This window comes from Gobio gobio (genome assembly GCF_949357685.1).
Source record: "Gobio gobio genome assembly, chromosome: 21".
NCBI classification, from domain to species: domain Eukaryota; kingdom Metazoa; phylum Chordata; class Actinopteri; order Cypriniformes; family Gobionidae; genus Gobio; species Gobio gobio.
This window is the reverse complement of record NC_137117.1, coordinates 4,524,974-4,547,735: the sequence shown is the minus strand read 5'-3', so window position 1 is coordinate 4,547,735 and position 22,762 is coordinate 4,524,974. Positions and strand designations below refer to the sequence as shown.

The window sequence follows — 22,762 nt, the reverse complement described above, 5'->3', positions numbered from 1 at the left end:
GGAACAGTCAACGTGACGCTGTTCATCACTCACGTCTTGATTGATTTTCAGCAAAAATGTCAGCAAAAAACCACGGAGCTGTAAATCCCACAGGAAATAGCCATTCAGAATGTGCTGTGTTTTTATAACTCCCCATTAATGATTAAATGACCTTGATGTCAATTTGACGTCAAATATTAGTCAAGACTTGATTAGTCAAGAATTTAGTTTTGACGTAAATTGCCCGCTGGGGTTGTAATAATCATCTGCTAATGTGTATTGCAGAGATAGATGTGATTAACTGGGTTGCAGTCGCTCAGTCATCTTCCCCTCGTTTGTTTTGACCGTTCCAATATGGCGGACATACACTGAGGCGATAACCTATATGTTTATTAAGCATTAAAGTCAATGTACGGTGTACTATCCTGAGTAAAAATAGATGTATTTTGCTTCATTTAAACTGGTCTGTATCGAAGGATCGTGTGAATCGAGGAGGATCATGTATAAATAATACTAATTTTAGTTAGTGTATTAATTAAATAAACAAAATAGGTAATATTATGCTAATATAGTAATTACAATTTCCGAATCCTTAAATAAATTTTCATTGTGCGCAATATACACCAGCGTTATGTTTGTCGAATTAAACCAACTCGTTTCTGACGTGGTTTGACTGACAGCGCGTCGGTTTCTATGGCGACAGTGCAGTTATTTACGTGCTGCGCAAACAAGCGGCAGCGATGCGCCTTATTGACCGAATGAAAGCTCATATTTCATCTGTATTAGTGGAGCTGGAGCCCGTGACCCGCGGGTGTGATGTATAAGTACGAGACTCTGGGCTGTCTGGGCTCCGGGAGCTACGGGACCGTGCTGACCCAGATAGCAATGAGTCGGCGGACCACCGGCGGTGATCCGGCGGCTGTAGAAGCGTCAGAATTGCGTAATCGCAAACATGTTTGACGGCGCACCGCCGGCGGCAGCCGCTTTTTAAAAGCGGCAGCCGGCTTCCTACCGCCTTCGTACCGCCGCCGGCCCGCAGGCAAACCGCCGTTCCGCCGCCTTTATACCAGAAGGCGGCCCGGCGGAGGCAAACGCTTTTTTCGAACGATCTGCCTCCGCTTATTGTGTAATAAATAATATATATATTTATTTATTATTCATATATTTGTAACATGCAGTTTATGATGGATAATAATTGAACAAACCAGATAAATTCCCATTTGGCATTTTTATTCCACATTTCAAAGTACATTAACTGTCAATGATACAAGATAATATAAATTAAATATAACAGACAATAAATAAGCTTAAATAGGCCTATAAATAACAAAAAACATTTACTAAAGAACCTGCATGTTTCCAATTAAATTTTGGTTTAAAAAAAAAAAAAAACAGCCTTACAAGCAAATTATAACACTTACAATATTTGTTAATAACAAATAGGTCAGCTCTGGGATGAAAAGAATTACCATTAAATATTATATCAAATAATGAGGATATTTGGTACCAAAGAATGTGCAGGATACCAAATAAATCGAGGTATAACATCACATTTAACAAGCCATTTCTAACAATAGCATAAATGGTAATAATTTAGAGTAAAGCTCTGGAGAAGAATAGAACAGTAGTAGAACAGAACATTATAACAAGCCTGACTATGGGTTCTCCGGTTTTCCCCGACCTCCAGAATGAGGCAGCGCAAATTGGCTTATCTTCAGTGATTTCTTGTGCGCCTATATAAAGGACAAACAACCTCGCCATCCCATATCTATCCAAGGAGCTGCCTTCAAGGCAGGGTCACAGGGAATAAAAAAAAAGTAATTTCCACAGTGAACAGTGTGGATTGGGTGAGTGTAGCCTGAAACTTCTGGCTTCTTTAGGGGTCTTGATGTTACTGACTGCAGGATAAAGAAAGGGTTCCAGGTGTCAGTAGTCAGCCTAGGTGTAAGAGGTCGGCTGTGGGTCCCTCTCAGCTGTGCGGCGTCTTTTTCCACCTTCACGATCAGATGCTCCTTTCAGGTAACGCATAGCGCTAACCTGGACCGCCTCATCAGTGGCATCCTGGGTCGCCGGGTTCTTCCGGATGGCTCCTGTAGAAAATACAGATCTGTCATTCCATGTGAATGTCATAAGGCCACACACATCTACTTAAATATATAACAAATTTATATATTTATATATATATTACTTTGAACAATGGTCTTCAGGAACATGTCTCTAAAACATGCTTTATCCCCTACACCCGTCCAGGTTGTATTAATGGAAAGGTGATTAGAGAAGATACTCTAAAGCATTCGCCACACGGTTGTCTTTAGGTCCCTCCCACATTTGATTGCCAAAAACCGAAGCTGAAAATACAAAAAAGTGTTACAAATTACATATCTCTGAAGCTTCTCATACATAAATATAAAAATGTGACAGGCTGTGATTCAGACTGTAGAATATGCAGTGTACAATCTTAAATTTTACTTTTTAGATTACCCTACAGCATTATAAACAAAATCAGCACACTTACTGGAGCTCTTTATCCTGCCTCAAACTGTTGTCAAGCAACGCCAAATGGGTTGTCTAGGGGGAGTAACAGACCCCCTGGCAGGGATAACTCTCCAAAAGACACATTGGCACTGAAATGTTGCAGCATAGTGTCCATTTTGTTGTCCATGCTATGCACAACATCGCCAAACTCTCCAAGACGTCGCAGCATTAGGGTCTGATCTGCACCTACAGGGGTTCACAGAATAAAAGAATAAAGCAGTCAGTCCTGGTCCCTCAACTACTAAACTATGACATTTACAACTAGGTCTACTACATGTACAGGTGGCCCCAGTGGGAATTAAACCAACAACCACAGGTGTTGTTTGCAAGTTGTACCTGATTGCCCAGTACGAGCAAACGTCGTCAACATTGTCCCAACTTGCTTCACCTGCTCATGAAGTGAGCCGCTGTCATCCGAAGCTACAAAATGAAAGGCATTTGGTAATTTTGGACCTACATCACAGTCAAAAAAGTAAAATTTAAGAAAGAGTGCATGTTCTCACCTGCTCGTGCATTGCTTTCCCTCAGGGCTTGGTTCTCATTCTGGAAATCTACATAAAAAATATTTTATTTTAATTATATATATATATATATATATATATATATATATATATATATATATATATATCAACAACTACAGGCACAATTTTCCATACTGTTAAAGTTTCCAACATCTGCAATTTCCTGTTTGTCCATCTCAACTCCTTTCAATATTCTTCTCCTTATAGCCCAGTAACTAGACATTGTGACTAACAATTTATTTACCTTGAAAGCCGAAACGATTGTCCAACAATAGGTCTCTTGGATGAAGATAACCGATTGTGCTCTGGTCAAGGTATCTGCAAGAAAATGTGAACAAAACCGCATTAACGTTAAATACAGAATATACAGTAGCTATGCTGTGGGGGGAAAAACTGGTCAGCCAAATGTGGAACAGTAAAATGTATTCATTCAGTGTAGTGATTCAAGTAAACTGCATTGTCCTCAAACATAATAAGTACAGCAGTTCAGAGAAATAACTCATAAATGACCTTAAATGCTAGAAGAACAGTAGCAACACAGCACATGTTAGCTAACACTTGCTAAAACTGACCTAACGTTAGCAGCATGCTTGTTCGGACTAACAAAATAATTTAAATAACCTATATACATCATTCTGTTTTGTTAGAAAACACCAAAAGTTAAACTTAAGTCTTTCTAGATGTAAAGCTTTGGCTAACTTACCTACAGTAGCTAGATACATTTTAACATGTAGAACATGCTTGAACTCAGTGTGTAAAAAAGGCGAAACAGCACGTGTTAGCTAACACTGTGTATTGTGCACTATATCAGCGTGCGTGTCTGAACAAACTAATTAAAACAACCTACCGGTATATACATCAAAAATGAACATAATATTGTGTGACACAAAAAGGAAACATGTACTTACTTAAACGCTCGTAGTCGAGGATATTTTCTGATCTCCTCTCTTCAAATACTAAAACCATGTGATGAGCGGCCGCTGTTGGTAAATCTGTATGTTTTACCGGTTTGTCTTCCGTCTTTTTTAAGTATACTGCCCCTCTCGGCCGGTGGAGGTACTTCTCTGTTTTTTTTTATTTTATTTTTATTTAAATTAGTACATGTATAGACAAGTACAATACAAAAAGTACAATGAGAGAAAAATAAAAATAATAAAGCATTGTGGTACAGTTCCGAATATGTAGAACAAAGAATAACAACAAATGTAACACTGTATATAAAATAAATAATAAAAATAAGAATTCTGAGATAGAAAATACTTTATAATATTAAGGCAGTCACATGAAATTGAAAAGCTTTCAGGTTTCTGTTTTTGTAAGCTTTTTGTTTTGCGACCTCATGTTTGAGAGGGTTTCAAATATTGTAAAAATCAGCTTTATAAGAGGTAATATTAGAGGGCTTCTTTTGAGTTATTCTTGTCTTATGAATGTAGAATTTTTCCTAAATAATTAATAATATATTTTTGTTTTTCAGAAAAATATGGGTTTTGAAAACAAAGTAAAATGTCATGAAGTTAGTTCTAATTTTTTGTCATGTCTATTTTAAAGTCAGTCCAAAAAGAAATAGAAAAAAGGCCAATACAAAAATAAGTGTTATCCTAAAATGAACTTTCAAACTTTCTTAACCCTCCTATTATGCTAAAAAAAAAAAAAGTATTACATCCATTATGGGTCAAATTGACCAACACTGTTTAAACACACTCGACATGCAAATAATCAAGTGAAAATTTAAATGTAATTTCCTAAACCTAACCTTATCATGGAATCAAGAGTCAAGAATCTGTTATAAACCCTAATGGCTTTGGAGCAAAAAAAACTAATATTTGATATAATTCACATATAGGCTATTATGATTTTATAATCGCTTCAAATGTGAGAACTAGTTAAAATGCTGTCAGTTCCACTCTATTTCCCAACAAGCCAAACATAGCCAACGTGGCTGGTCGAATTTGAGAGTAGAAATCCTTGTATTTCACAGCGGCTTGCCGCCAGCCGGCCGCGGTCCATTAGGCGGAGGCAACCGCCAGAGAAAATGAAGCCGGCGGCCCGCCGGCTAGTCGGCCGCGGCATCTCGCAAGAAATGGGAGTGACGTATTCGGCGGCAAACGTTTCATCACCGCCAGCGGGACGCACCTATAGCCGACAGCTTAGGGCCGGCGGCAAAAAGAAGCCGTGCCGATATTTTTTGCTATCTGGGGAAGTGTCGCCACCGGGACACCGGCCGAACCGTCGCCGTGAAGAAGCTTCTGGAGGAAGATGAGGGCGTGAGGAAGATCGTGCAGAGAGAAGTCAAGCTGCTGAAGGTCAGTCACGTGTCTGATCAATGATAAACACGACTGTTATCAAATATTATATTTGAAGTAACTTAGCTACTTTATGTAGGAAGGGCACTATTAGTAGTGAACTTTTAAGTGTACTATTTCAATGCTGCTTGGGAAAAAAATTAGCCCCATATTTTAAGTGTACTATAAGTGAAACGAACTATATGAACGTTACTCATTTGTACTGCTTTTGTACTACAAGTGAACTTATAAGTATAGGAGTTTACTATTTGAATACTTGTAGCACATTTTTTAGTTTATGAAAGTACACTCAGTAAACTGCTATACTGCATAGGATACTTTTTTTTAACTGTTATTGAACTGAATTAAATTTGTTTCGCAATTAATGAAATCTGTTTTCTTTATTCAATATTTTCAAACAATTTATAAGATTGGATGTAAAACTATGTGAAAAAAGTATTCAATAGGCTACTCAATCAAAAGAGTAAACATTACAAGCCCAGTGTTTAGAATACTTGTATATCTCGATCAAACGCGTACAAGTATAGGCCAAATATACTTTTCTGTGAGTATAAGTCTAGTATACTTAAGTGCAATTTTAAGTATATTTCTGAGACGTACATTAAACAATAGTGAAAATATAGTTTCTTATTTTTAGTATAAAAGATGTATACTAATAGAAAGTGCAAGGCTGATGCTCTGATTCACACATCCATGAGCAAGGCCATTTCATCTCGGTTGTAGGGACGTGAGACACACACACACACACACACACACACACACACACACACACACACACACACACACACACACACACACACACACACACACACACACACACACACACACACAGCACAGTCCTGATCGTCAAAATGAAAAAGGTTTTTGTGATCTTGATGAGTGTTTGTTCATTTTACACCCTGTGTGTGTGTGTGTGTGTGTGTGTGTGTGTGTGTGTGTGTGTGTGTGTGTGTGTGTGTGTGTGTGTGTGTGTGTGTGTGTGTGTGTGTGTGTGTGTGTGTGTGTGTGTGTGTGTGTGTTGGCAGCAACTGAGGCATGAGAATCTGGTGAACCTGCTGGAGGTGTGGAAGCGCAGACGCCGCTGGTATTTGGTGTTTGAGTTCGTAGAGCGGACGGTTCTGGATGAGCTTGAGCAGTTTCAGTCTGGACTGGATCCGCACAGAGTCCGAAAGTATCTCTTCCAGATCCTGAGGGCCGTGGGGTTCTGCCACCAGAACAACGTGAGCGTCTGACCCTAACCTACACCTAACCTAACTCTAACCTTACTCTAACTCTAACCCTAACCTAACTCTAACCTTACTCTAACTCTAACCCTAACCTAACTCTAACCTTACTCTAACTCTAACCCTAACCTAACCCTAACCTAACTCTAACCTTACTCTAACTCTAACCCTAACCTAACTCTAACCTTACTCTAACTCTAACCCTAACCTAACCCTAACCTAACTCTAACCTTACTCTAACTCTAACCCTAACCTAACTCTAACCTTACTCTAACTCTAACCCTAACCTAACTCTAACCCTAACCCTAACCTAACTCCAACCTTACTCTAACTCTAACCCTAACCTAACTCTAACCTTACTCTAACTCTAACCCTAACCTAACTCTAACCCTAACCTAACCCTAACCTAACTCTAACCTTACTCTAACTCTAACCCTAACCTAACTCTAACCTTACTCTAACCTTACTCTAACTCTAACCTAACTCTAACCTAACTCCAAACCAACTCTAAACCTACAAATAACCTAACTCTAACTCTAACCTAACTCTAACCCAACTCTAAACCTACACATAACCTAACTCTAACTCTAACCCAACTATAACCTAACTCTAACTTAACTCTAACCTAACTCTAACTTAAGCCTAACTCTAACCTTACTCTAACTTAACTCTAACCTAACCCTAACCTAACTCTAACTCTAACCCAACTCTAACCTAACTCTAACCTTACTCTAACTCTAACCCTAACCTAACTCTAACCTTACTCTAACCTAACTCTAACTCTAACCTAACTCTAACCCAACTCTAAACCTACACATAACCTAACTCTAACTCTAACCCAACTATAACCTAACTCTAACTTAACTCTAACCTAACTCTAACTTAAGCCTAACTCTAACCTTACTCTAACTTAACTCTAACCTAACCCTAACCTAACTCTAACTCTAACCCAACTCTAACCTAACTCTAACCTTACTCTAACTCTAACCTAACTCCAACCCAACTCTAAACCTACACATAACCTAACTCTAACTCTAACCTAACTCTAACCTTACTCTAACTTAACTCTAACCCAACTCTAAACCTACACATAACCTAACTCTAACCTAACCCTAACTCTAACCTAACTCTGCTCTGTCCCTGATCCTCTGTGTGTGTCAGATCATCCACAGGGACGTGAAGCCGGAGAATGTTCTGGTGTCTCAGCTGGGTGTAGTCACTCTAACCTAACTCAACCCTAACTCTAACCTAACTCTAACCTAACTCAACCCTAACTCTAACCTAACTCTAACCTAACTCTGCTCTCTCCCTGCTCCTCTGTGTGTGTCAGATCATCCACAGGGACGTGAAGCTGGAGAACGTTCTGGTGTCTCAGCTGGGTGTGGTCACTCTAACCTAACTCAACCCTAACTCTAACCTAACTCTAACCTAACTCTAACCTAACTCTGCTCTGTCCCTGATCCTCTGTGTGTGTCAGATCATCCACAGGGACGTGAAGCCGGAGAATGTTCTGGTGTCTCAGCTGGGTGTAGTCACTCTAACCTAACTCTCACTCTAACTCTAACTCTAACCTTACTCTAACTCAACCCTAACTCTAACCTAACTCTAACCTAACTCTAACCCTAACTCTAACCTAACTCTGCTCTGTCCCTGATCCTCTGTGTGTGTCAGATCATCCACAGGGACGTGAAGCCGGAGAACGTTCTGGTGTCTCAGCTGGGTGTAGTCACTCTAACCTAACTCTCACTCTAACTCTAACTCTAACCTTACTCTAACTCTAACCTAACTCTAACCTAACTTTAACTTAAGCCTAACTCTAACCTTACTCTAACTTAACTCTAACCTAACTCTAACTTAACTCTAACTTAAGCCTAACTCTAACCTTACTCTAACTTAACTCTAACCTAACTCTAACTTAAGCCTAACTCTAACCTTACTCTAACTTAACTCTAACCTAACTCTAACCTAACTCTGCTCTGTCCCTGATCCTCTGTGTGTGTCAGATCATCCACAGGGACGTGAAGCCGGAGAATGTTCAGGGGCCTGTACCATGATGGTAGTTTAACAAACTCAGGGTTACAGGATTAGTTTAGAGTTGACAAAACCAAACCAATCTATTCAGGCTTTGTTGGTCCCATGATGCTGATCATCAGCTTTCTCTGTCAACTCAGGCTTTGATCCTGAGTTTAGGAGTTTAGCTGTGACATCAGTAGTGAACAGCCAATCAGACGCTGTGGATCAGTAAAACTGAGATTCACTTCTCGCGAGAGAAGCAGCGAGATTAATTTCTCTCTTCTGTAGAATATTACATGATTGAAAAATATTAAGAATTTAAACAAATTTACACGGCAAGAAGAAAAGAGATGTCTATAAAAGAGTACAACTTATAAAAAATATTCACTACGTCAATGCAAGTAAAAGTTATGAAGTTAGTTTAGTTGATATATAGAGAATTGAGTAATGTAGTAATTTTTATAGCTTTATTTATTGATTTTAAAGCTTATTTGTATGACCTTTGTATAGGCTATTTATATTAATTTGAACAAAGTGCCTATTAATGATTGATTAACTAAAATGATACATGTGTAATTGATTAAGGGTATAATAATTACATAAATTATATCTAAATCATTCAAAATTATTATTATTATAAATAAGCATTGTAAAAAGCCAGACACTTTAGTCTTTAATAGCCATTTGCTATGTAGTGACCTTTAGTTTGGAGTAGAAAAAGGGGAGTGACTTTATTGCATCATAGATGTCACTTTGCTCACAGCTGATTGGTCTAATTTCAGTTTTAGATCTCTTATCCAGAACATAACCTGCCCTGGAGCAGGTTAACTGTGGAGCGTAAGTTACTATGGAGATGAACTCGGCTAAAAGCCAAACCACTTTAATGGTACCTAAAACCCATGATTAGCACAAACTAAGCTTAAGCATATCTGGCTAGCCAGCTAAACCGGCTTCATGGTATAGGCCCCTGGTGTCTCAGCTGGGTGTAGTCACTCTAACCTAACTCTCACTCTAACTCTAACTCTAACCTTACTCTAACTCTAACCTAACTCTAACCCTAACTCTAACCTAACTCTGCTCTGTCCCTGCTCCTCTGTGTGTGTCAGATCATCCACAGGGACGTGAAGCCGGAGAATGTTCTGGGGCCTGTTTCAGAAAGGAGGTTAAGTGAAAACTCTGAGTATGTTAACCCTGAAATAAGGGAAACTCTGGGTTTTCTGTTTCAGAATGGGAGGTATGTCAAACCCGAGAAAGCAGGGTAAGTCAAGCCCGTTTCTGAAAGAGAGGTAACTTATACTCAGAGTCAGTTACCAGGGTAACTTACTCTGTGAACCTAACCTGGTCAGAGGCAGGTTTTCTTTGGTAAACCCAGAGTTTATTTCGTTCTCCTCCCCTTTTTAAACACAGCAGTGTTTAAATACTTTACTCATTCATTCAAACGCCACAAATGCTTTTCTTACGGAGTATTTTGGTCGTATTTCAAGTATAAATATAAAACAATTATACATTTAATCTAAATCTAAAGTAAGCAAAGTTTACTTAAAACAAATTAAATTATCTGCCACTTGACAAATATACAAAGTAAGAAAAGCATTCTTTGCAGGAACATTCATTGCTCATATTTTCATCATGAGGACACTGTCAAAGTGACAAAAATGGCATGTCCTTTTATACAGGATCCTGACGTTCACTTGATAATCCTCTAGAAGTAACCCTGATAATTAGAATTTCCTTTAGGATTTCCAGTGGTTGGACGCATTTATGACACTCATATATACCCATCATCACACTTTCTGAAAACGGATTATTGTATGGAATGGAAGGATGCTGCCAGATGGTAGTACGAGATATATGCCATAACCACCACCACAGCTGTTAAATACATTTATTTACATTTTTATAGTCATCTTTATTTCCTACAAATACTTTATTCTTTTTCCTGTTGGGTGTTAATATTCTTCCTCCATCTCCTCTTCATCTGTCAGTGGTGCTGGAGTTTGGCTGGCCTGAGTAGAAGTCAAATGTTTAATGTCATTACCCTGATTAATAAATGTAACAGGTGGGATCAGAGAACATTTCATTATGTGAAAAGAGCATAGACCCTTTCACATTTCTGGGTTTCCGAAGCTGAAGTCGTCATAGTTGGGTTAACTCTTATAGCGGTGAATGAGAGAATACATTAAATATATATTTTTGTGTCTCCATTTGCTCAAATAGCAAAAGAAAAACTCCACAATAGTGATTTCACAACTTTCAAAAAGATGGAAAAATTAAAGTGAGATTGATAATGGAAGTGAAAAACAGTGATGCCAGTAGCGCGTTACTCTAATTTGACTACTTTTTCCAGTAACGAGTAATCTAACGCGTTACTATTTCCAAACCAGTAATCAGATTAAAGTAACTTATCCAAGTCACTGTGAGTTACTATTTTTGTCATTTTCCTTAGTAAAAATATATATTTTTGTTTAGTCTCAGCAGGGTTTTTCCTGCATAGAGAATTACGAGGCGGCCGCCTCTGTCAAATTTCTTGCCGCCTCCGTCTGTCGACAAAATTCAAGACAGGCAGTCACTTGCTCACATTAGGCATGTCGTGATAATTAAATAATCATCAGAAATATATATTGTCACATTATCCTTAAGCAATCATTATTAGTATATTATGATTTGCTAGTAGCCTACAAAGTCATCTAAAGCCATAGCTGAATGTCTTTCCTCCGCTGCTCTGTCAATCTCCGTTCAGCATTCAAACTGCGCGTCGCGTTCGGTTCCAGTCAGCAGCTGCTCGGTAAAGCTCACTCCAATATGATATATTACCGTTATAATACTTGATATGTTGATAAAATAATTTATCTTGCTGGAGTTTATCTAGCGGTTTCTAAAGATGTTGTGCTCGCTACCCGGGTGACAACACAAGGACTATTAATAAGCATCACACGCACAATAACCGGAATTTAAAACTGTGAAGAAACAAATAATCAGTGAACGTTTGGACCGATATAGGCTACATAGTAGACTAGGATTTGTGCGCTCAACGCTCATCTTCTCTTTCAGGGCCGTGCAGAGAGTTCTTCAGGGGCAGGGGCTCAAATGTAAAAAAGGGGCAATATATATATATATATATCCTTATGCTCATCAAGCCTGCATTTATTTAATAAAAAATACAGAAAATAAATATTCTGAAATATTATTACATTATGTTCTTTTTAACTTTTTATTATCAAAGAATCTTGAAAAGAGTATCACAGTTTCAATCATTGACATTAAATCCTCATATTAGAATGATTTCTGAATGATCATGTGACGCTGAAGAGTGGAGTAATGATGCTGAAAATACAGCTGTGATCACAGGAATAAATTATATTTTAAATGATTTTAAAATAGAAAACCATTATTTTAATAATATTTCACAATATTGCTGTTTTTTATCAAAAAAATGCAGGCTTGATGAACATAAAAGACTTCTTTCATAATGCTGCATAATATTAAAAAATGGTAATTATTAAGTCCTTTCACGTCACCATTTCGCCAGCCTACACTTCACATAATAGGCCTGTAGGTGCCGGTGGCACTTGGGTTTTGTTAACTTTGATAGTTTCATGAAGTAGTAAACGGTGTATCAATATACATAAATACAAGTGAATTTAACACTACTTACCATTAATGCGACTTTTGCTGCTTAATGGTTTTGTGCAGATTTGTTTGTTGTCTGTTAAAATCCATTTTGTCAGTGATGCAATTAATAAAATGAGACAAACCGCAGGAAATCGTTCCACAAACGTTAGTTCGTCTGTCCATGTAATTTTCAACCGATTTATGAATAATGCTGCCTTCACGTGCTATCGGAAATTGGATTATTCCGACTTCTGAAGTCGTGATTACGAGCGCATTGCATTCAAGATTCAAAATGTGAGGGCGTTCATGTGCAATGTTTACCTAGGAAACTCGTATTTACGATAATTCCGAGAGCACGTGAAGGCAGCATAAGAACAGCTTTGCCAGATCACGATTGGTTGGTGTATAGTATACATGACGGGCATTGGTGAATTGTGTAATACCTTAAAATATATAATATACATATTTGTAATTAAATCAACACATTAGCTCTGATTATGGATGGGAAAAAAAATATTGGCGTACTTTTTTCCCGTGAGGCCACACGCTCTCTGAAAGGACCATATTTGGCTCGAGAGCCGTTTCCGAACAGTGGAAAATCAGCTGTCAATCAAAACGCACGCGACCCATAGCAACGCGTTATGGCAACGCCTCAACAGAAATTGTCCGACTTTTGAGCCGTTCGTTACTATTGTATACATTGTCATGTTATAATAATCACATTTATTTAGTTTTATTGACCACGATATTATCATTGATATTTGTCTGAGAGGGGCACTTTTGATTCATTTTGAAAAGGGGCAGGGGCTCGAGCACCCAAAGCCCCCCCCCTCTGCACGTGCCTGTTCTCTTTATGCCGTGGACTTTTCAATGTGCACTCGCGCTGCACTGCGCCCTCTGACTCCATGTTGCTTTAAGCGCATCATTCTGCACCCGGGATGCGCATAAGCGCTTTGTTACCGCTCTGTTTTGAAGCGTTTCATATATTTTCATAGTTTTGTGCACTTAAAGATTAACAAATATATTGTTCTCACGTATCAATCATATATTTGTTGTCCCTTTACAGAGCTGCACATTACGTTTACAATAAAATATAAATCTTGTAATTTTATATTATTTGTGTAGGCCCATATAATTATTTTCATTCATATATAAATATAAATTAAAAATTAAATATACATTGTTTTTCATAAATGTATTTAATAAGAACACAAAGTAATTTGTACCTTTTCATTATTAACATGTTTAGATTTTATAAACTTAGTCAAAAGATTTTTTTTGGAGATACAATTTCAGGAGATACATTGTTGACGTTACTGTTAAAAATGCACTTTCCAAAAAAGTGTTGGCAAAAACGGTTGTCATTTTTATGTTGAGGCTGCAGAGGTGTTGTCGGCAACTGATGAATGTAACTTATAAAGTAACTTGTAATCTAACTTAGTTACTTTTAAAATCAAGTAATCTGTAAAGTAACTTAGTTACTTTTAAAATCAAGTAATCTGTAAAGTAACTAAGTTACTTTTTCAAAGTAACTGTGGCAACACTGGTGAAAAGAGAGAAAGATGTTAATTTTAACTATCACTCCCAAAGACGCTGTATTAGAAACACTCTCACAGTAGCGGTAACTTGATTTTTGTATTTTGATGCAAAAGTAATATAATACAAAGTATTAGTGTTATAAATGTACATACATAAAAAAAAAAAAAAAAAACCTTGCAGGATTTACGATATTGATGACCATTAAAGCACGTCATCTGTGAAAAGGGTCTATTTGGGAAAAGCTGCTGCACATTGGACACTGAATGATATTTATTTAATATGTCAAATGTTTGTAAAGTCATTAAACCTACACCCATGAAAATTTTATGCTTAAAGCTTTTCCTGATTGAATTATGTTTTTTATTTTTATTTTTTATTTTTTTTTTAGCTGCTGCCACATTCTTTGTTTGCCTTTTGGATACCATGAAAATTAAACTTAATTAAAATAATTAAGAATTAAACTTGTGTATTGAGTATGCAAACGTCTTTTTGTTGGGTGCTGTTGCCATGGTGAATCGTAATTTCTGAGCTCCATTGATCGTGGCTTTTCATAGTTGGAATGCATGAGCTTAACTCAGAGTCAGTCTACTCAGAGTTGATTGAACTACCTCAATTCAGCTGTTCTGAAACCCAAAACTCAGAGTTTCCCATCTCAGAGTAAGTCAACTCAGAGTTCAGGTTTAAACTCAGAGTTGGTTGAACCTCCTTTCTGAAACAGGCCCCTGGGGCCTGTTTCAGAAAGGAGGTTAAGTGGAAACTCTGAGTATGTTAACCCTGAAATAAGGGAAACTCTGGGTTTTCTGTTTCAGAATGGGAGGTATGTCAAACCCGAGAAAGCAGGGTAAGTCAAGCCCGTTTCTGAAAGAGAGGTAACTTATACTCAGAGTCAGTTACCAGGGTAACTTACTCTGTGAACCTAACCTGGTCAGAGGCAGGTTTTCTTTGGTAAACCCAGAGTTTATTTCGTTCTCCTCCCCCTTTTTAAAGCACCAGCTGTGTTTAAATACTTTATTCATTCATTCAAACGCCACAAATGCTTTTCTTACTGAGTATTTTGGTTGTATTTCAAGTATAAATATAAAAAAAAATTATACATTTAATCTAAATCTAAAGTAAGCAAAGTTTACTTAAAACAAATTAAATTATCTGCCACTTGACAAAAATACAAAGTAATAAAAGCATTCTTTGCAGGAACATTCATTGCTCATATTTTCATCATGAGGACACTGTCAAAGTGACAAAAATGGCATGTCCTTTTATACAGGATCCTGACGTTCACTTGATAATCCTCTAGAAGTAACCCTGATAATTAGAATTTCCTTTAGGATTTCCAGTGGTTGGACGCATTTATGACACTCATATATACCCATCATCACACTTTCTGAAAACGGATTATTGTATGGAATGGAAGGATGCTGCCAGATGGTAGTACGAGATATATGCCATAACCACCACCACAGCTGTTAAATACATTTATTTACATTTTTATAGTCATCTTTATTTCCTACAAATACTTTATTCTTTTTCCTGTTGGGTGTTAATATTCTTCCTCCATCTCCTCTTCATCTGTCAGTGGTGCTGGAGTTTGGCTGGCCTGAGTAGAAGTCAAATGTTTAATGTCATTACCCTGATTAATAAATGTAACAGGTGGGATCAGAGAACATTTCATTATGTGAAAAGAGCATAGACCCTTTCACATTTCTGGGTTTCTCAGAGCTGAAGTCGTCATAGTTGGGTTAACTTTCATAGAGGTGAATGAAAGAATAAATTAAATATATATTTTTGTGTCTCCATTTGCTCAAATAGCAAAAGAAAAACTCCACAATAGTGATTTCACAACTTTCAAAAAGGGAAAAATTAAAGTGAGATTGATAACTGCAGTGAAAAGAGAGAAAGATGTTAATTTTAACTATCACTCCCATAGACGCTTTATTAGAAACACTCTCACAGCAGCGGTAGCTTGATTTTTGTAATTTGATGCAAAAGTAATATAATACAAAGTATTAGTGTTATAAATGTACATTAAAAAAAATACACAAAACGTTGCAGGATTTACGATATTGATGACTATTAAAACACGTCATCACAGTCTGTGAAAAGGGTCTATGTGGGTAAAGCTGCTCCACATTGGACACTGAATGATATTTATTTAATATGTCAAATGTTTGTAAAGTCATTAAACCAACACCCATGAACATTTTATGCTTAAAGCTTTATCTGATTGAATTATGTTTTTATTTTATTTTTTATTTTTAGCTGCTGCCACATTCTTTGTTTGCCTTTTGGATTCCATGAAAATTAAACTTCATTAAAATAATTAAGAATTAAACTTGTGTATTGACCTGGAAGTATGCAAACGTCTTTTTGTTGGGTGCTGTTGCCATGGTGAATCGTAATTTCGGAGCTCCATTGATCGTGGCTTTTCATAGTTGGAGTGCATGAGCTTAATTCAGAGTCAGTCTACTCAGAGTTGATTGAACTACCTCAATTCAGCTGTTCTGAAACCCAAAACTCAGAGTTTCCCATCTCAGAGTAAGTCAACTCAGAGTTCAGGTTTAAACTCAGAGTTGGTTGAACCTCCTTTCTGAAACAGGCCCCTGGTGTCTCAGCTGGGTGTAGTCACTCTAACCTAACTCTCACTCTAACTCTAACCTAACCTTACTCTAACTCAACCCTAACCTTACTCTAACTCAACCCTAACTCTAACCTAACTCTAACCTAACTCTGCTCTGTCCCTGATCCTCTGTGTGTGTCAGATCATCCACAGGGACGTGAAGCCGGAGAATGTTCTGGTGTCTCAGCTGGGTGTAGTCACTCTAACCTAACTCTCACTCTAACTCTAACTCTAACCTTACTCTAACCTAACTCTAACTTAAGCCTAACTCAACCCTAACTCTAACCTAACTCTAACCTAACTCTGCTCTCTCCCTGCTCCTCTGTGTGTGTCAGATCATCCACAGGGACGTGAAGCCGGAGAATGTTCTGGTGTCTCAGCTGGGTGTGGTCAAGCTCTGTGATTTCGGCTTTGCCCGTCCTCTGGCCCCCGGTGAGCTTTACACCGACTACGTGGCGACGCGCTGGTACAGAGCCCCAGAGCTGCTGGTGGGAGACGCCACTTATGGGAAGTGAGTCACACAGAATGCTGGAGTCTGATTGGTTGACGGGTGTTTTACAGTTAAGTCAAGTCAACTTTATTTATATAGCGCTTTTAATAATGCAGATTGTTTCACAGCAGCTTTACAGTGTTAAACAGGAAAATAATGCAGCATAATTGTATTCAGCTGTACAGCCATTCTGGAGAAAACGGTGATGTCATCAGTTCATTTCAATTATCATACAGTGACAGTGTGGGCTTTAGATCAATAATTAAAGCAGTAATTTAGTTTAAATGGTTAATTTAGTTTATTAATTAGATTTATTTGGATATTTAGTTGAAAAAAATTGAAAAATGTAGTGTCCCCGACTGAGCAAGCCAAGCCAGAGGCAACAGTGGCAAGGAAACCCAAACCCCATCAGGAGCAGAATCTAGAAAAATAAACCTTGGAGAAACCAGGCTCAGTCGGGGGGGCAGTTCTCCTCTGGCCAATTAACAAACAGCGTATTATTATTATTCTGGAAACTTTACAGGTCAGAGGTCATAATAAATCGGAATATTTGAATGATTGGAGGCAACACGCTGGAGGCGGGTTTATTGAGGATGACATATCGATTTAAGTATTATTTAATTGTAATATTGGAACAATCTGAGTCATCACGCCGGAGACGGGTTTATTGAGATGCCGTGTCGATGAGGCAGTTTCAGGGGGAGTCTAATCACGGTCTCTCAGACACTTCAGGGTCATGTGTTGGTCTTCTCTGGGCGCAGGTCCACCATCTGATCCGGATCCGGCCCGGATCCAGCTGACTGCAGTAAACCTCGGGATAAAACAGAGAGACTATCATTAGCGTAGATGCCATTCTTCTGATGATGTCACGAGTACATCAGGTGTTATGGGAAGTGTTCCCGGTTCCGGCTGACCTAGTTAATGCAGCCGAACAATCATTTCATTGACAAAGTGTTTTATGTGTATGCCACAGTAAAGAGATGTGTTTTTAGTCTAGATTTAAACTGACAGAGTGTGTCTGCTTCCCGAACAATGTTAGGAAGACTGTTCCAGAGTTTAGGTGCTAAATAGGAAAAGGATCGACCGCCTGCAGTTGATTTGGATATTCTCGGTATAATCAACTGGCCAGAGTTTAGAGAGCGCAGTAGACGCGATGGAGTATAATATGTTAAGAGCTCGCTCAAGTACTGGAGATAAACCATTTAGTGCTTTGTAAGTAATAAGCAAGATTTTAAAATGTATGCGATGTTTAATTGGCAGCCAGTGCAGTGTTGACAGAACTGGGCTAATATGGTCATACTTCCTGGTTCTAGTAAGAACTCGAGCTGCTGCGTTTTGGACCAGCTGGAGTTTATTTATTAAGCGAGCAGGGCAACCACCCAGTAGAGCATTACAATAATCTACAGCTCATCAACATTACAATAATCTACAGCTCATCAACATTACAATAATCTACAGCTCATCAACATTACAATAATCTACAGCTCATCAACATTACAATAATCTACAGCTCATCAACATTACAATAATCTACAGCTCATCAACATTACAATAATCTACAGCTCATCAACATTACAATAATCTACAGCTCATCAACGACTCAACTCACTGTTCAGCATTTTGCATTGAGAGCATGTGCCGTAATGTAGATATATTTTTAAGATGGTAGAAAGCAGTTTTACAGATGCTAGAAACGTGGCTTTCAAACGAAAGATTGGTATCAAAGAGCACACCCAGGTTCCTCACTGACCACGAGTGTGTGTGTGTGTGTGTGTGTGTGTGTGTGAGAGATTGGTATCAAAGAGCACACCCAGGTTCCTCACTGACCACGAGGACTGGACAGAGCAGCATCAAGTGTTAGACAGTATTCTAGGTTACTACTTGTGGAGCTTTTTTGTCCAATAATTAAAAATTCGTTTTTTTTCTGAATTGAGTTGCAGGAAATTACCGGTCATCCAATGTTTTATATCAGCTCTTCATTCCGTTAATCTTGTGAATTGGTAAGTTTCTTCAGGGCGTAAAGAAATATAGAGCTGAGTATCGTCAGCATAACAATGATAAGTAACTTCATGCTTCCTAATGATATCTCCCAGTGGTAGCATGTACAGGGTGAAGAGTAGCGGTCCTAGCACTGAGCCTTGTGGTACTCCATACTGAACTTGCGATCGGTGTGACATCTCTTCATTTACTACTACAAACTGATAACGGTCGCATAGGTATGATTTAAACCATGATAAAGCAATTCCACTAATACCTACATAATTCTCGAGTCTATTCAAAAGAATGTTGTGGTCGATAGTATCAAATGCAGAACTAAAATGGAGTAACACTAATAGAGAGATACAGCCGCGATCGGATGATAAGAGTAAATCATGTGTAACTCTGATGAGAGCAGTCTCAGTGCTATGATACGCTCTAAATCCTGACTGGAAATCCTCACAGATACCATTTCTTTCTAAAAAGGAGCATAGTTGTGAAGACACTGCCTTTTCTAGTGTTTCTGACAGAAAGGGTAGATTTGAGATTGGTCTATAATTGACTAATTCTGGAGGATCAAGTTGGCGTTTTTTAATAAGTGGTTTAATAATAGCCAACTTAAAAGTTTTCGGTACATATCCTGATGACAAAGATGAATTAATGATATTAAGAAGAGGATCTATGACCTCTGGTAACATCTCTTTTAATAGCCTAGTTGGTATAGGGTCGAGCATACATGTTGTCGATTTTGATGATTTAACGAGTTTAGTCAATTCTTCTTCTCCTATAGCAGTGAATGAGTGTAATTTTTCCTCAGTGACACTACAATGCTCTGTCTGATGTGATACTGTAATAGACGCTGCATGGTTAACATTTTCTTCCTAATATTATCAATCTTACATGTGAAGAAGTTCATAAAGTCATTACTGCTGTGCTGTTTACAAACATCAGAAGTTGAAGCTTTATTTTTGGTTAATTTAGCCACTGTATCGAATAAATACCTTGGGTTGTGTTTGTTTTCTTCCAAGAGAGTTGAGAAATAAGCAGATCTAGCAGTTTTTACAGCCTTTCTGTATGTGATCATCTGCTCTTTCCACGAATTACGAAAGAACTCTGCTTTTGTTTTCTTCCAGCTGCTCTCCATTTTTCTAGCTGCTGTTTTAAGGGCCCGAGTGTGTGTGTGTGTGTGTGTGTGTGTGTGTGTGTGAGAGTGTGCTCGTTGTACCACGGCGTTGGACTATTTTCTTTAATCTTCTTTAAGCGCAGAGGAGCAACTGTGTCTAAAGTACTGGAAAAGAGAGAGTCAATAGTTTCTGTTGCAACATCGAGTTCTTCTATACTATCTGGGATGCTGAGCAGATGATACTGATGAGGGAGATTATTTAAAAAGCAATCTTTAGTGGCGGCAGTGATTGTCCTGCCATTTTTGAAGCGAGGGCGCGGCTTTGCAACCTTAGCTAAATTAAGTATACATGATACTAGGTAATGATCTGAGATGTCATCGCTCTGCTGCAGAATTTCAACGGTATCAACATTTATTCCATGTGACAATATTAGGTCTAAAGTATGATTATGGCGATGAGTGGCTCCTGACACGTGTTGCCTAACTCCAATAGAGTTTAGTGTGTCTTTAAATGCTAATCCCAATACGTCTTTTCCGTTGTCTACATGGATATTAAAATTAGTTAACAACAATTAGTACTTTATCTACGGCCAGTACTAACTCTGATAGAAAATCAGCAAATTCTTTGATAAAGTCTGTATTGTGCCCTGGTGGCCTGTATACAGTAGCTAACACAAATGTTGAACGGGTTTATCATGTACACTACATAGCGTTACATAAAGCACCAAAACTTTGAAGGAATTATATTTGAAACTAGACTTCTGAGTAATACTGAAGATATTATTATAAATTACAGCAACCCCTCCCCCTTTACCTTTCAGACGCGGCTCATGTTTATAACAATAATCTTGGGGGATGGACTCATTTAAAGTAATGTAGTCGTCAGGTTTTAGCCAGGTTTCTGTCAAACACAGCACATCTAGATTATTATCTGTAATAATATCATTAACAATAAGCGCTTTAGGGGAAAGGGATCTAATATTCAGCAACCCAAGCTTTATCAATTGTTCATCTGTATTATATCTGTTATTTATTTGTTGGACATCAATAAAATTTTTACTGTTGAATGGTTTTGACGTTTTTTTGTATTTACTAATTTGGGGAACAGACACAGTCTCTATATGATAATATCTAGGTGGAAGAGTCTCTATGTGCTGGGATTTATCTGACTCTGGTAACGTGAGACAGCTAGCAGACGGTCGGTTTAGCCAGTTTGTCTGCTTCCTGACCTGGCCCTAGTGAGTCAAGGTTTAGCTCTAAGACTATGTGCCAAATTACTAGAGAGAAGGGCGGCACCACCCCAAGAGGGATGGATGCTATCCTTCTTCAAAAGGTCAGGTCTGCCCCAAAAACTTTTCCAATTGTCTATGAACCCTATGTTATTTTGCGGACACCACTTAGACAACCAGCCTTTGAGTGATGATAGTCTGCTAACTATCTCATCACTCCGTCTAACAGGGAGCGGTCCAGAACAATAAACTGCCTCTGACATCATACTAGCGAGTTCACACACCTCTTTAATGTTAATTTTGGTGAGCTCCGACTGATGATCTCCGACAGTGAAAGCATTAGGGCTAGAGTTTTCTGAGGCTGTTTAGAGATGGAAAAAACCCCTGTGTGTGTGTGTGTGTGTGTGTGTTCAGGGCGGTGGACGTGTGGGCCGTCGGCTGCCTGTTCTTTGAGATGTTGAGCGGGTCTCCTCTGTTCCCGGGCGACTCTGACCTGGACCAGCTGCACCTGCTCATCAGCTGCTTCGGTGAGCTCCGCTGTGGAACACACACACACACACACACACACACACACACACACACACACACACACACACACACACACACACCAGAGGAAGAGAACACACTCCTGCTCATCAGCTGCTTCGGTGAGCTCCGCTGTGGAACTCACACACACACACACACACACACACACACACACCAGAGGAAGAGAACACACTCCTGCTCATCAGCTGCTTCGGTGAGCTCCGCTGTGGAACACACACACACACACACACACACACACACACACACACACACACACACACACCAGAGGAAGAGAACACACTCCTGCTCATCAGCTGCTTCGGTGAGCTCCGCTGTGGAACTCACACACACACACACACACACACACACACCAGAGGAAGAGAACACACTCCTGCTCATCAGCTGCTTCGGTGAGCTCCGCTGTGGAACACACACACACACACACACACACACACACACACACACACACACACACACACACACACACACCAGAGGAAGAGAACACACACCTGCTCATCAGCTGCTTCGGTGAGCTCCGCTGTGGAACTCACACACACACACACACACACACACACACCAGAGGAAGAGAACACACACCTGCTCATCAGCTGCTTAGGTGAGCTCCACTGTGGAACACACACACACACACACACACACACACACACACACCAGAGGAAGAGAACACACACCTGCTCATCAGCTGCTTAGGTGAGCTCCACTGTGGAACACACACACACACACACACACACACACACACACACACACACACACACACCAGAGGAAGAGAACACACACCTGCTCATCAGCTGCTTCAGTGAGCTTCGCTGTGGAACACACACACACACACACACACACACACACACCAGAGGAAGAGAACACACACCTGCTCATCAGCTGCTTCGGTGAGCTCAGGAACGAATCAAGCGGCGTCTTTATGAGCGAGTCACTGAATCATTGACTCACTCGATTCGTTAAACACCACAGATGCCCTGTGTTTCTCTGAGAGGCAGAACGCTGTGTTGTGATTGGTCCTCTGGCGTCTGCAGGTCAGCTGACCCCTGGACACCGCGAGCTCTTCT

The 22,762-nt window shown here is 39.0% G+C and overlaps 1 protein-coding gene and 1 long non-coding RNA gene across 2 annotated transcripts in view; one reads left to right on the top strand and one right to left on the bottom strand.

Moving 5' to 3' along the window:
• Window positions 1–795: 795 nt before the first annotated feature.
• Window positions 796–22,762, top strand: part of LOC307117990 (cyclin-dependent kinase-like 2) — a gene marked incomplete at both ends in the record, with an annotated part of 23,177 nt that continues 1,210 nt past the window's right edge. Inside the window, 6 exons of the mRNA XM_079803283.1 lie at window positions 796–846; window positions 5,237–5,338; window positions 6,364–6,558; window positions 16,675–16,850; window positions 21,573–21,685; window positions 22,730–22,762. The exon at window positions 22,730–22,762 is cut by the window's right edge and continues 107 nt beyond it. Of these exons, the coding sequence (XP_079659409.1) occupies window positions 796–846; window positions 5,237–5,338; window positions 6,364–6,558; window positions 16,675–16,850; window positions 21,573–21,685; window positions 22,730–22,762 (670 nt within the window). The remainder of the gene's footprint in view (window positions 847–5,236; window positions 5,339–6,363; window positions 6,559–16,674; window positions 16,851–21,572; window positions 21,686–22,729) is intronic.
• Window positions 1,190–4,546, bottom strand: LOC307117688. The gene is made up of 7 exons (XR_013815460.1): window positions 3,944–4,546; window positions 3,280–3,353; window positions 3,018–3,065; window positions 2,851–2,934; window positions 2,495–2,700; window positions 2,168–2,327; window positions 1,190–2,069 (listed from the first exon to the last, which is right to left on the bottom strand). It is a non-coding gene; the product is annotated as an uncharacterized lncRNA (long non-coding RNA).